This window comes from Aricia agestis, chromosome 22, assembly GCF_905147365.1.
Source record: "Aricia agestis chromosome 22, ilAriAges1.1, whole genome shotgun sequence".
NCBI classification, from domain to species: domain Eukaryota; kingdom Metazoa; phylum Arthropoda; class Insecta; order Lepidoptera; family Lycaenidae; genus Aricia; species Aricia agestis.
Genome location: NC_056427.1, coordinates 5,537,539 through 5,551,467, shown reverse-complemented (window position 1 = coordinate 5,551,467; position 13,929 = coordinate 5,537,539). Strand labels below are relative to the sequence as shown.

The following is a 13,929-nucleotide window of genomic DNA, read 5'->3' as shown; positions in this document are numbered from 1 at the left end:
CACGGGTTTAGTTGCCAGGAAAATCATATTGTGAAAAACAATTTACAAGGCTTGACCTAAATAAGAGCGTGGAACAGCTTGCCAGAGTATGTTATAGCAGCCCAGAATGTTAATCATTTCAAGAACAGACTTGGCAGATATATGAAAAATCACTGTTAAAATGCACAGAGAACAACCTGATACAGGCAACATCAGTTGTGTCAACTGCTTGCCTGATTACATATAATAATAATAATAAATACATTAAGTACTTGAAAAATTATACTTACACTTTGAGGCAAGCCATACAATGTAAGCATCATCTTGATAACCTACTTATTTTTCTACTACTTATAATCAATCATGCTAAAGAGCTACTAGCGCTTAAAATTAAATAATTGTAAAATATGTAAAATAATAATTAATGTGACTAAATATTTTTATTCATAAAATATTTCCGTCTTTTTGAAAAATTTGGAAATTTTAATTTTTAGCTGTCAAATTCCCAACTCGCGTTTTGAGTTTTGACAGATGTTGTCAGAACAGGCTATTTTTTTTTAAGACCATCCACTTCCAAAGTGCCAACTATATCGAAATTCATTCGCCGCGCCTGTCGGCTGTCTGCGGGTGGCTTAGAGCATTAAACCAGCTGGTTTAATGCTCTAAGGCGGGTGGCATGTAGGACTCGGGAGTCGGGACTACTCGGGGGAGTCGGGACGGGTCACGGGAGTCATCAGTCGGGAAAAATAGCCTTCCGACTCGGGAGGCTTTTTCCTAGTGTCAAAGCCCAAACTCAAAAGTCAAAGTTGAAAAAAAAAAACATTTGCCAAGAAGAAGAAGTTTTAAATCTGTAAATTTTTTTATCCGAATGAAAAATTTAAGAGATCTTAGGATTATCAAAACATTATATTTTATTATATAGTTTTATTTCTATACAAGTGATAGCTTACAATGTTTTTAACTATAACGAACCTACCGCCTAATGTAAGTAAAAGTTAAAAAGTTTGCTATTATTTAGGTTTTTGTCTTAGATCTTGGTTCTGTACCGATTTATAAGAATACCAACGTATTCTTTCTGTCTATCTGCTTCAATTGAACCCCCTACATATAAGCTTTTTAGGCTTTTGGAAGCTGTCATCAAGTAGACCATTACATTAATTTGCCTCAACAATAATCATGATAATAATTTTTTGTTTTTCAAATCAAGCATCACCCTGTTTAGATCGAAAAAAACAAGCAAATATTAAATTGAAACATCATATTTTATTACTTTTATATTTATTTGCAGATTAAAGTGGAGAGTTTAAAAAAAATAATAAAAGAACAATGTTATGTAGAGAATATGCTTGTGGACAACTTAAAAAGTCATGGAAAAAAAGGAAAAAGCGTTACTGTCGGTTTCATGGACAAGATTGAGGCATCGGTGGTTTTGGCTAAAATGGATGGATACTTTCTGGATGGCTACAAGCTGACAGTTAGAGTTGTGCAACAGGTAAAAAAAAAGATAAAATATTAATTGTCACCTAGGCTGGGTGGGCCATGCCCTCTTCATAAATGTGACTAATAAATAAGCAAAGTTATTGTAGGTAATACCTCAATCGTGGGAATCGCTGACCCAAAATAGATTTTCAATTGTTATGCAGCAGCCGGGTGCCGCTTGGGGATTGATGGGTTAAAGTTTCTTAAAGATGGAAGTGGTACGGAGAGGTCTCCCCTCTAAAAATCTATATATTTTTATGAACTGTAAGGATGTTAGTCCTTACATGGCAAGGAATATTTTCATATTAAAACATTCTTAGTTTGTCACAGTCCTGAATGTATTTCTGGATTAAATAAATGTTTTTTCATCAGAAAACTAAACAGCCCGAGCCTACAACATCAAATCCCATGGTCCAACCGAGTACTTTGCCCCTGAAGTCTCCTCTTCCGGTGCATCAGTTTGTGCCTCAATTTACTACTGGCGCTGGACTGCCATCCGCACCCATGTTTCCTTCTGCAAATGCTGGTCTGCGTCCACCTGCTCCTGTGTTTCCCGCACCTGGTCTGCCACCTGCCCCGCCGCTGTATCCAGCTGTGCCATCGAAGCAGACACCACCAGAAACAGTTGCTGTTGCGCCTAATCCAGTGCCGCTGCCTCCAAATCCAGTCGCAGCTCTGTCAAAAAATGTGAACAAGACACCACCTGTCAAGTTTAAGCTGACCCCGCCAGCAGAAAAACAGCCTTCAATAAGCAGTATGCCTTATTATGCAATCCAGGTAAGTAACTTTAGTTTCCACATATTATATCTAATATAATATTATTATGTTTAGTTTATCTAAGTATTGTTAGGGTTCGTTTTTGTAGATGGGCTTTCTCTAACTATAAAATATGTAGAATGTAGATCATACCAACAAATAAAAAAAAAATAGGTTTTCTGCAAATTAGCAACCTGCTTATGGATTAATCATTGCAGTATATTTGTTAGCCTTTAGGTCTTATCCAAGGATTTGTTATTTGAATAAGTAGACTTGTCATGATCACACCTACCTGAATACTTGAGTAGAGAGGCAAGACTGTGCCCTCAACCAAGCACCGAGAGTACCAAGAGACACCGTCTTGCAACTCAACTAGTCATGTCTTATCAAGCCCTCAATGTAGCTATAAGATGGATTAATTTGACGACCCGTGTGGCTCAATTGGTTGAGTGTGTGGCAGTTTGCATCCCGCCGACGGAACAAAAAGTTTTCAAAGTTCCCAGGTCTGGATGTGTATTACTTAAATATGTGTATGATGTAATAAAAATCTTAAATATATGTATAGTATAAAAGTATTAAAAATATTTCCGTTGTCTGGTACCTGTAACACAAGTCCTTCAGGTACTTAGCCTGGGGCCAGACTGACGTGGTGTGAAGCGTCCATAGATATTATTATATTATTATTATTAATTATACTATGCTAACTACTAGTTACCTGTTGACTTTGTTTAGTTTGAGCAGAATTTTCGTTCTTAGCATCGATCTTAAGGGCAAATTCTTACAAGATGAGGATACCGAGAGTACATTTATATAATAATGATATAACTGTATAGTAGAACTAAAATTATTGTAAATTTTATGTTAAGTAGATTTTATTTGTTATAAAGTTAAAGATTAAAATATTTATATTTATAACGACCTCTGTAGCTTAATAGTTTAGTGTGGTGCGAAAAATTGGCGTTCGAATCTCGCCGCACCCAATGAACAAAACGTTTCTGGTATTCCTGGATGGAATTATATTTCTGGATGATGAATAATGTATAATATTAAATTAAAAATATATTTAATAATTGTATTTTTTGTAACCATTGTCGGTAAGTGGTACTCGTGATACAAGTTCTTTGAGAACTTATAATGGGTACACACTGACGCGGACGTGGAATGAACCAATCTATGGATTGGTCTTGAATATTATGTCATCAAAAATATTTACTAGAAATATTGTTTAATATACAAGTTTGTGAATGTTATTGGTCATATTGTTAAATTTCAAACAATATATTATGTCATTCCCAAAAAACTTTTTAATTGTTCTGTGTTATTAATTATTATTAATGTGTATTTATAACGTTTCAGCAATCGGCCAGCGAAGACAATTTGCCAACAAAAAATAAACCGTCACAGGGATCTAGTCGTGAAAAAACCAGGCGTCGTAGATCAAGATGTAAAAGCCGGTCTCCACCTGAAAGAAGTAGTTCAAGTAGAAAATCAAGGTCGCCACATAGAGGTCGTACCTTACTTGTAGATGGTTTAGAGGTTAGCCATGATCGATCGAGTCGTTATGACCGTAAACATGATCGTTTCGTCGACCGTTTCGACCATGGTCGTTTTGATCGTGATCGTTTTGGCCATGGTCGTTTTGATCGTGATCGTTTTGAACATGGTCGTAGAAGCCCTGATCGTCAACGGGGTCATTTCTCTGATCGCGGTCGGCATGAAGACCGCAAACGTCAATTCGACGAACAAAGGCATCATCGCAATCATTCCTACAGGACTGAGCGATTTGACAAACGTAAAAGGACTAGAAGTCCAAAAAGCGACGAAGAGGATTTTATCGATCGAAAACGCGACAAGAGACGTAGTCGTCCCTATAGTCATGAGCGACTAGACAAACGTAAAATTAATAGAAGTCAAAAAAGTGAAGACGATTTTATCGATCGAAAACACGATATGAGACGTAGCCGATCCAACAGCAATGAGCGATTAGACAAACGTAAAAGATACGGAAGCCCCATAAGCGACGACGTTGATCTTATCTATCAAAATCTTGATCTCAGACGTAGTCGTTCGTGTAGTGGTGACCGAGAATATTCACGTGAAAGAACTAAAAGTCCCGTGGCAGTAAGAGCTGAAGAAAATGTTGCACCAGTAATTCCACAACCCTATTTTGACCCTTCCAATTCATACGGTAATCATCCAAATACTGAACCAACTGTAAATACTTCCTATAATAGTCACAGTAGTATAGATCCTTACAGTTTATCATCAGCCGTGTCTAATCCATGTGCACCTGTAGACGGCAGTGTGCCAAGTCAAACTTATTATCAGCCTCCTGGTTTGTATCCTCCAAACCCTTATACAACCCACCCAACCAATCAAGCATCTACCAATGCGTTATATCCATTTAATTCTAATTTTCAAGTAGGAGTTCCATTTAATCCGGCAATTCAAAATCCAACCAGTCCTTATCCAAATAATCCATTTTTGCAAACAAGATTTGTTCCAACACCTCAAATCGTGACTAGACCAAATCCAAATCTTCAAATTCATACAAATATCCGAACAAGATTTAATCCACCATCGCAAAATAGGACAACCTTCGTTAAAACTATTCCGATTAATGAAAATATCCAGACAAAATTAGCGCCAACGCCGAAAAAAATAACTACCAATAAAATTGTTTCGAGTAGTGCAAATACTCAACCGAATTCTGATCCACCACCGCTAAGTTCCACTACACTTAATGATAATATTCCAAGTGGTATGAAAACCAAACCAAGGTCAGTTCCGGCATTGCAAAGCTCCTCTACACTTAATGATAATATTCCAAGTGGTATGAAAACCCAACCAAGATCGGTTCCGCCATCGCAAAACTCAACCACGCTTAATGATAATGTTCCAAGTAGTGCGAAAACCCAACCAAGATCTGTTATGCCACCGCAAAGCTCCACGACGCTCAATGATAATATTCCAAGTAGTGCCAATACTCAACCAAATTATGATCAACCATCGCAAAACTCCGCTATGCTTAGTGATAATGTTCCTAGTAGTGAGAAACCCCAACCAAGATCAGTTCCGCCATCGCAAAACTCAACCACGCTTAATGATAATGTTCCAAGTAGTGCGAATACCCAACCAGATTATGCTACGCATTTCAAATCAAATAGAAAGGTTGTGGATCTAAAGAAAACTCTTAGTCAAACTACTTTGTATACTAAAATAAGATGGGCAGTACCAAACTTAGTAATAAAAGAGCTCTTAAACTTATACTCAGTTGACTATTTGCCCAACGGTGTTTTTAAACAAATAAAAGAAGTGTATTCTAACCGTGTCCAAGAAGCGATGAAGCCAGGGTTGACTGGTGAAGAAATCTTCGAATATTATAAAAGTCTATACCCGTATTCCAATGAAAAACTGGTACTGGAAGGTTTGATTGGGAGAAAACTTACGATGTTGAAGGAAGATAAGCCGGGGCCAGGTAAATATTTCTTTGAATAGGTATTTATTTCATAACTCGTCTTGATTTTATTAACTGTTTTAGTATCTAAATTATCTAATTTTTAATTCTCCCACCAAAATCCAAAGCTTTTAGCTGTGAAGCTAAAAAATTTAAATTTCACGCGTGTGTTCCTCTTGTGATGTAGACTATTCTACCCCCAAGGGGGTACTTTGCATTCAAGCGAAGCAGCAGGATGAGTACGCTAATAATCCATGCTATTGATATCTCAGTTATTATTAGCATAAACGCCTTCGTGGTCCAGTGGCTTAGAGCGTGGCTCTTGACTAGGAGGTCGAGGGTACGATTCCCGCCTTGGAAATATGTTATTTCCAAGTTTGTGCATGTTGATCACCTGATTGTCTTACAAAGATGATTCATGCGCCGGAGGAGCTATAAAGTCGGTCTTGCGCCTGATCTCTCGCCAGTCGTGTCGGTCATCCGTCCCACTGGTTATGAGAGTAAAGGAATAGAGAGTGCTCTTGTGTACTGCACACACACTTTAGCACTATAAAATTACTCCTGCGTAACTGGCTTGGTTTTAATGTAACCGCCCGCAGATCATGTAAAATCCTTGTTACGCCGCTACAGTCGCCGTAGTAGTCCGGTATTCGCTCTCGACAGGCTGTATTAAATTTCAGGTTTTGGCCTGTATCTATAAGAGTTTTTCAGGTCACATGTACGAAATGCATGCTATTTAACTTGACAGATAGAGTATGGAGAATTTGTCAAAAAAGTTGTGGATAGCGTATCCGGTACTTTATCAGGAAGTGGTGAAACAGGCCCTTAATGTGACATCGTTCGCCCCAGACGTATTTGAATTGGTATTTGAATTGTCTATGGATAATGTTGATGGTGTAGTGAAATTTTGCTCGTGCAACCTTCACGTTTAGGCACTATACAGCATTTAAAGTGTTTAGTGCTTTCGAGCTTGGCTTTCGACTCGGAGGGGATTTTTGCTTTGAAACAATATATTATACGACATTGCAGGCCAATAATTACTGTCTGACAAGAGAGATATCCATGCGTCGGATGGGCTTGTCAAGACGGCTTATAGGCTGCGGGGCTAAAATGGTCGCTTTGAAGAATCATGATATGAATCATAATATGATTCATTTTTCTAAAATCGCAAAATGCAACTCTGTTTGCCATTCATTTCTGTATTTTTGTACTGGTTTGACATGACGTCAGTTTGACAGTTTTGACAATTCATTTGCTGAATCGATTGAGAGGAATTGCTAAATGTGACTATTTTAGCCCTCCTGATCTCTCGCCAATATTGTTGATCTCACTGGGTTATGAGAGTAATAACCCAACTGAAATAATTTTCATTGTTTAGTTCAAATTAATAAGAATTTCAAATTTTACCTACTTGGTAAAATTGCCTGTGGTTTTTATAAGGGTTTCTAAAAAAGGATATATCAGAAACCCCTAAAAGAAGTAGTTGCAATGACACAGGATAAGCTAGAAATGGTTGAAAATTGGGTATTTTACTGAGCGTACCCTGATTTTACTACCTATCGAATATTGATCTGGTCATTGGGAAGGGTGCAAACTTCCACCCTTGGCTTGATACAACTGCCTGTATTGTGATGATTACTATGGAGTATGGACCTCATCTACAACATACTAAAGTATGGCTAGTTAAAAATTGTAAAGTGTTGGCTTTTATGTAGACGATTTTATTTATATAATTATTATTTATTACCGATGGGTTCGGGGGAGGCTTCCTAGGCAAGCACACATCACGTCGCAGAAAAAGAGTACGTGATATTATATCACACAAACACACTATAATCGTGTGTTCATGATGTGTGAGAGTGAAATAATAAATTAGTCCAAACAGGAATTTAAGGCGCAAATGTAGGCGCCAAACTTCGAATGAAATGTCAAATTTTGTTTTGTGTGTTTATTATGATGATTTTTTTAATAATACTTTGTGCTGTAATTAGCTCATAATTAGTATAACTTACATTACGCATGTACAGGGTGCAATTAAACCTTCCGGTTTAAATTTCGATATGTTGATCCTTGTTAAAAATAAAAATACACGTAATTTTTCTTTTATAATCACTCAGTACTACAATGTTGAGAAATAGCTTCCAAAGTTGTCCTAAAAACACCACAATTAATGGACGCTACGCGTCGCCTGCGCGTGCCTCGCCGCGCCTCCCTGGCGCCACCCCCGCTCTACCCACCGCTGCGAAGTGACCGTTGTGCAACGATTTTAAGTGGGATAAAATATGATATTGTAAAAAAATTAACATCTTATTTTTTTTTGGTTAAATGGACTCTCTTAATGATACCTAAGCCCTAAAAAAATTTGGCCGGTAGGTTTAATTGCACCCTGTATAACTTAGCCAGTTGCCAGACACAGACGGTGGTTGATGAATGTTATGAAGAGCAAAATGGCTGCCCTTTCGGCCTTGTGCTGTACAGTTCGACAAGGCTTTAATTGAACGTGGGTGACATTGACGGGAGCGCTGCTGGTAAAAGAGAACTCTCAAAAACATGTCAAAAATGACGATTTTCTATAATAGGAGCGTTTAGTTCATTTTTTCGCCACGTTCAAATAAAGTCTTGTCAAACTGTAGTCTGCAGATTGTTAATATCGCCTTTTTTATTTTCAGAACCAGTAACACCGTATAGAATAAAATTTAATGGCGTGGATAGGGATCTTGTTTATGAAAATGCACTTGATGAGGAATTAAAAGCTTTGGAGCTATCGGTAAGACGTTTGTTTGTCGCCTATGAGAATAATCGCTGTTTCTTTCTTTTTTGTTAGTTCCTAAATATTAGCCAGTAGACTGAAATGTTCTCATGAGTTCTGGTGATTTGTTTCGCAATATTCCGACCAGACTATTACGATCAATACGCCACAATAGGCATGATGACTATTTTTTTTCTTATCGGTAAATGAAAGATACCTAAAAAATAGAAACATCGTTGAAAGAATGACTCTGATAGCTTAAAAATTCACCAAGATATGACAATTCAAATATCTCATAAAAAAGACCTGCCCGAAACGCTCCATACAAAGTGCTACGAAAGTATGACGTCAGTCTTTCGTAGTTTGTACGCATCGGGAGACAACTTTGTTCGACAGGTATATTAAATATTGCGTTTATGAAAGTGGTTTCATAACAATAGTTGCTTTTAATTGTATAAGTTATCGAATTGTATACAAACATTAAGACATTTAATTGAAAAAAATTCGACTTGAATATCCAACTTTGAAGACGCATAACAAAAAAAATACAAATGCTATCATGCTGAAATTTTGGAAACACTTATTTTTTACCGTGATTTCTTTATTTTATTAACAAAATTCGCTAATCTTTGACCTTGTCATCATCCCTATTGTTACAAACACAATATTATAGTGGAACACCAGCTGCCTTATTTCCGACTGAAACAGAATCGAATCGAGAATCGAATCAGCTCGATCTCTCGAACAGCTTTGCTACTTCGACATATAATAAACAGGGTGTAACAAAACTAAGTGATAATACTTTAGGGTGTGTACGTGTTCCTTGTAGAAAGTTCACTGTGAAAGTAGCAGCGCTGAAAGACCTTTTTTTCACTTTGTATGGGCAAACGCCCCAGCTTCACGAGTTTCCCCATACGATGTGAGAAAAAGTTGAACTTTCAGGAACTCTACAAGGAATACGTACACACCATAAAGTTTTAGGCGGCTCAATTTGGAACTAATTCGATTTCAACGACTTTTCCCACTCCTGACAGCTATACTAGCGCACAATCGTGCCGCGGCTCAATTTGGATATTGTATCAGTTTCGGGGGTAATGTCGTCATGAACACTAGCCACTGGCTATTAAATATACTGGGCTATATTTCGGAACTTACGATTTATAGGATCCGGCTGAGTCGAAGCTGTAATACGAGGGCTGCCTTTTAAGTTCTGTCGTTTGTAAGCTTCCCGCGATCATTGAAAAAAAAAAAACCATATGGGATTTTAATCTCCTTGTATTTGGATTTCAAAAACAAAAGAAATTATTCAGATTGGTCAAATAGTCTTATTGTATCGTCTATTCAAAGGTGACAAGTCGGTTGTAAAAATGGAAATGTTAAAGGAAAATTTCCGTGCGATAATTTTTTGCAACTAACGAAGTTGATTATCGCGACTTCGGCGTTTTGAGGAGATCACTTCTGTACTTAGTGATGCAGGACCATGTCTTAGGATTATAATAGAACGCTGGTATTTCGAAGTTTAAAGTGGAAATCCTAGCCTTAGTGACCAGCCACGTGATCGTCGTCCAAAAACCGTCGTAACGCAAGAGAATATTGAAGCCGTGCAGCAGCTAATCCTCGAAGACCGTCATGTGATATATCGCGAAATAGAGGCATCCATTGGCATATCAGCGACCAGTGTCCAAAAAATCTTGCACGAAAAACTTGGGAGTAAAAATGGCGATTTCTTACCTTACCTTGTTTGCTTAGCGACGACCAAAAACAGCCCGTGTTAGTTTTTGTCGCAAAACTCTGCAGCGATTCAACCGAGGAGAGTCAAAGAAAGTTTATAATTTGCTCAATAGTGACGAGTTTTGGATATATGCTTATGATCCAAATTCTAAGCAGCAGCCTACTGTCTGGGTCTTCTAGAATGAGCCAAAATCGACCAAAGTCATGAACACACAGAGCACTTAAAAAAAATGTTTGCCTCCTGCATTGTGACAAAGGGTGGTCACATCGCCACTATTGTACTCGAAGATTATAAAACGGTTACCGCTGACTAGTATACCACAGCTTGTTTGTCACAAGTCATCACCGAATTTCGAAAAAAACGATTCAAGACGTCGTATGTTCCTGGCCATGATAACGCATGTTCGCACATCGCCGGTCAAACAAAGATGTATTTGTGAACCCAAAACGTTGAAATTTTAGATCATCCACCTTACAGCCCTGGCTTGAGCCCTAAGGATTTTAATAAGTTCCACAAAATTAAGCAAAGTCTTTGTGGCTATTTACGCGTTAAAATCGGCCATTTTGACTACCCAACTTTGGACTGGAATAAATATTTTAAAAACCGGTTTAAACGCTTGCAAAAGCATTTTAAATATCGCGAAGAATACTTAAAAAAACAATAAATGATGATAATTTTTTAGATTGCCTGTATTTATTCCAAACGACAAAACTTAAAAGGCAGCCCTCGTAATGTTTAAAAAAATCTATTCCACTTATTAGTTTTTATCATCTATGTATCTTTATTTATATTATATGTTTCAGTTTCTAGAAGCTTGTCGTCCTTCCAACGATCCCGACACTGATAAACTTTGCACCTTATTAAAACGGAAAGGCGTAGCAGACTTCTTTAAGGTTTGTTAAGATCTCTATGATAAATATGGTTGTTCACATAAAATATGTAAGCATTTACGAACCTGGATAAGGTAATAAATATTGGCCAATGGTTGTCCATGATCAAATGCTGTGGACAGCTTCGCAATAATGATGATAATCATCGTTATAAAACATGATGGATCAATGAAGCCTCTGCTACTAAATAACGTAAAACAGAGTAATATGGACTATGAACCTAATTTATTATTATTATACAGTATCAACAATTCGACACATTTGTTGATGACATTTTATTCTTATTTCAGATGTTTAGAATGCAAATACTAAAGTTATCATACGAGAAATCTGTTTTATTATTGAGGATGAATTATAATGAAAGTGAACCATCACTTTCTTCACTGACGAAATTTTTGAAGTCAAAAAATATGGAAATGATAAGTCATAACAAAAAAGATAAGTTTATACTCGTAAGGTGCGAAACCAATAAAGATTTCTTGAAAATGCAGGCTTGTAAGTTAATTTATATAGGTAAGATTATTTTTCAATAATTATTATATATTAATACATATTGCGTTATGTTTCAATGTAAAAACTAAGTACTTTTAATTTAAGATGACTGCGCATTAACGATAAGAAATTGTAAATCATTTGATACAAAATACGATTTCGAAGAATTTCTCAATAACGCATCCTCATCGATAAAAATAGAGAAGGATGACATTTCTGGAGCATTAGATGACAATGAAACACAAGTTTTAAATATGGATACTAAACACATTAATGATTTTAAAGAAACACAAGTTCTTGAACCTGCTACGCCTAAGGACAAAGAATTTGACAATACTGTACCTAAAGAATCAGATAAAGTAAACACCCAGTACTTCCATATGGCTAATACGGTTGATATTAAATGCGAAACCTCTATGGAAGAATATGATGAATTGTCACCTTCAGAACAAAAAAATACACAGCACGCTGTGGAATCTACAACTCAAGATAACGCTGAATCTGATATACCCATGACAGATAGCGCTAATTTATTACTCACAGCATTAGATAATAAAAATGCGCAACGTATCATCGAATCGCATACTTCCAATGTTGAGTCTGATACACTTGTGTCAAATGTTGTTCCCACTCTTGCTGATGAGGTGAAACAAGATAAAAATTGCGTTGAAGATAGTACTAGTGAGGAAAATTTTGTTAAAGAATCACCTGCAATTTTAGAATCCGAAATTCCGCAATGCAACGTTGAATCTAATAAAGATAATAGTGAATGTTATAAACCCCTGAAAGAACAAAATGACGCAATCATTGATGAGGCAAAACTAGAAGATACGAAATGTATTAAAGAATCTAATAACGCTGAAAATCAATGCGATACACGTGAGGAAGACTATGTAAACAAATTGTCTGCGGAAATAAAATCAGAAGATATACAATGCAACGAAGAGTCTAATAAAAATAGTTATGTAAGTGGTAAACCCCTGGATGAATCTATCAAGATTTTTAATAAGGTAGAACAGGCTGAAACCCAAGTAGGAAGACCTGTGAACAATCTACTTGATGGAATAGACGAAGAAAATGCACAATGCATCAAGAAACAACAAGAATTTAATAATAAATGTAATACTGAAACTAATAAGCCTGCGGAAGAACATAACATGAATGTACCACTGGCAGAATTAGAATCGAAAAGTTATTCACACATTGAAGAATCTAATATTAAACGTGACCCGGATAAATTAGTTAATGTACGAGTTACGGAATTAGAACCAGGAAATATTCAATCCATCAAGGAAATCCAAAAAGAGGATCCAATTACAGACGAGTGTGTTAAGGATCCCTCTGCAGAATTAGAATCAGAAAATACTCCATGTGTGAAAGAAAAGGGGAATACATTGGAAGAACGTGTTGACGCCCATGCAAATTTAAAACCAACTAAAGGCATCAAAGAATCCCTCAAGTCCTTGGAAGAACTAAACAATAAACAATGCGTTGAATCTACTAATGCACAAAATAAATATGACACAAACTTGGAAGAATTAAAGGATCCTACTGTAGAATTAGAACCAGAGATTGCAGAATGCGTAGATGAATTAATCAATACCCAAACTGATAAATGTGATAAACTTAAAGAAGAATATGTTGAGATGTCACCTGCGAAATTAGAGCCAGAGAGAACGCAAAGTATTGAATCAAGTAATACACAAAATAATGAAAATTGTGCAAATATTGAATCTGACTATACGGACGACCAAATAGCTAACACATTGGCTGAAATTGAAGAATGTTTACAGAATTCGAATTTTGATTTCGATAATTTAGATGATTATAACGAAATAGGAGAATATAAAGAGAAATCCGAAATTGTGAAAGCAAATGAAGATCTGACTACTGAAATCGAAGATGAGGATTTAGAAGACTTCTAATGTTATTTCAATAACAAAGAGATAAATAGTAAGATTTTTCAGAAATTTATTTTAGTGTTATGATTAAACACATGCAGGCTTTTTATTTCGTTTATTAAAAAAAATTGTGCAACCGTACAAAATATAATTATTATGTGAAAAAAAAAGAATATTGTGGGTCAGGGTGGGTGGGTAAAACATCACTTAACTGTTTATTATTGTATTTGATAGAGGACTTAAAATTGAGATTCTGATTAAATTCATATTGCAGGATTTGATAATATTCTGAGACATCTGGGACGTTAGACTTCATAAAATTAACTTGAAAAATTTCTTCTAAATAAAATTTAGAAACAAACATGATGTCATTTCCTAGTTCATTGGTGCACTGTCCTGAAAATAAAAACGCATTTTAATAACCTAATTTTTGGTTGTATGAAATTTACACTAAAAATATTTCAGAAACATTTTTGTACGTACCTACAGAGCCT

The 13,929-nt window shown here is 36.2% G+C and overlaps 2 protein-coding genes across 10 annotated transcripts in view; one reads left to right on the top strand and one right to left on the bottom strand.

The window, feature by feature from the left end:
• Window positions 1-406, bottom strand: part of LOC121738188 — a 20,573-nt gene extending 20,167 nt beyond the window's left edge. For all 6 annotated transcript variants that reach the window (XM_042130085.1, XM_042130088.1, XM_042130089.1 and 3 more), the window contains exon 1: window positions 270-406. In XM_042130085.1, coding sequence (XP_041986019.1) covers window positions 270-302 — 33 coding nt within the window. In that variant the 5' untranslated portion in view covers window positions 303-406. The remainder of the gene's footprint in view (window positions 1-269) is intronic.
• Window positions 1-13,929, top strand: part of LOC121738189 — a 15,786-nt gene extending 1,857 nt beyond the window's left edge. Inside the window, exons 1-9 of one of the 4 annotated variants that reach the window (XM_042130093.1) lie at window positions 876-963; window positions 1,268-1,471; window positions 1,831-2,235; window positions 3,571-5,692; window positions 8,341-8,438; window positions 10,956-11,045; window positions 11,333-11,555; window positions 11,640-13,487; window positions 13,710-13,929. In XM_042130093.1, coding sequence (XP_041986027.1) covers window positions 931-963; window positions 1,268-1,471; window positions 1,831-2,235; window positions 3,571-5,692; window positions 8,341-8,438; window positions 10,956-11,045; window positions 11,333-11,555; window positions 11,640-13,459 — 4,995 coding nt within the window. In that variant the 5' untranslated portion in view covers window positions 876-930 and the 3' untranslated portion in view covers window positions 13,460-13,487; window positions 13,710-13,929. Of the gene's footprint in view, window positions 1-875; window positions 964-1,267; window positions 1,472-1,830; window positions 2,236-3,570; window positions 5,693-8,340; window positions 8,439-10,955; window positions 11,046-11,332; window positions 11,556-11,639; window positions 13,579-13,709 lie in introns of those variants that run through there. The other 3 variants (XM_042130094.1, XM_042130092.1, XM_042130095.1) reach the window with 3 other exon arrangements.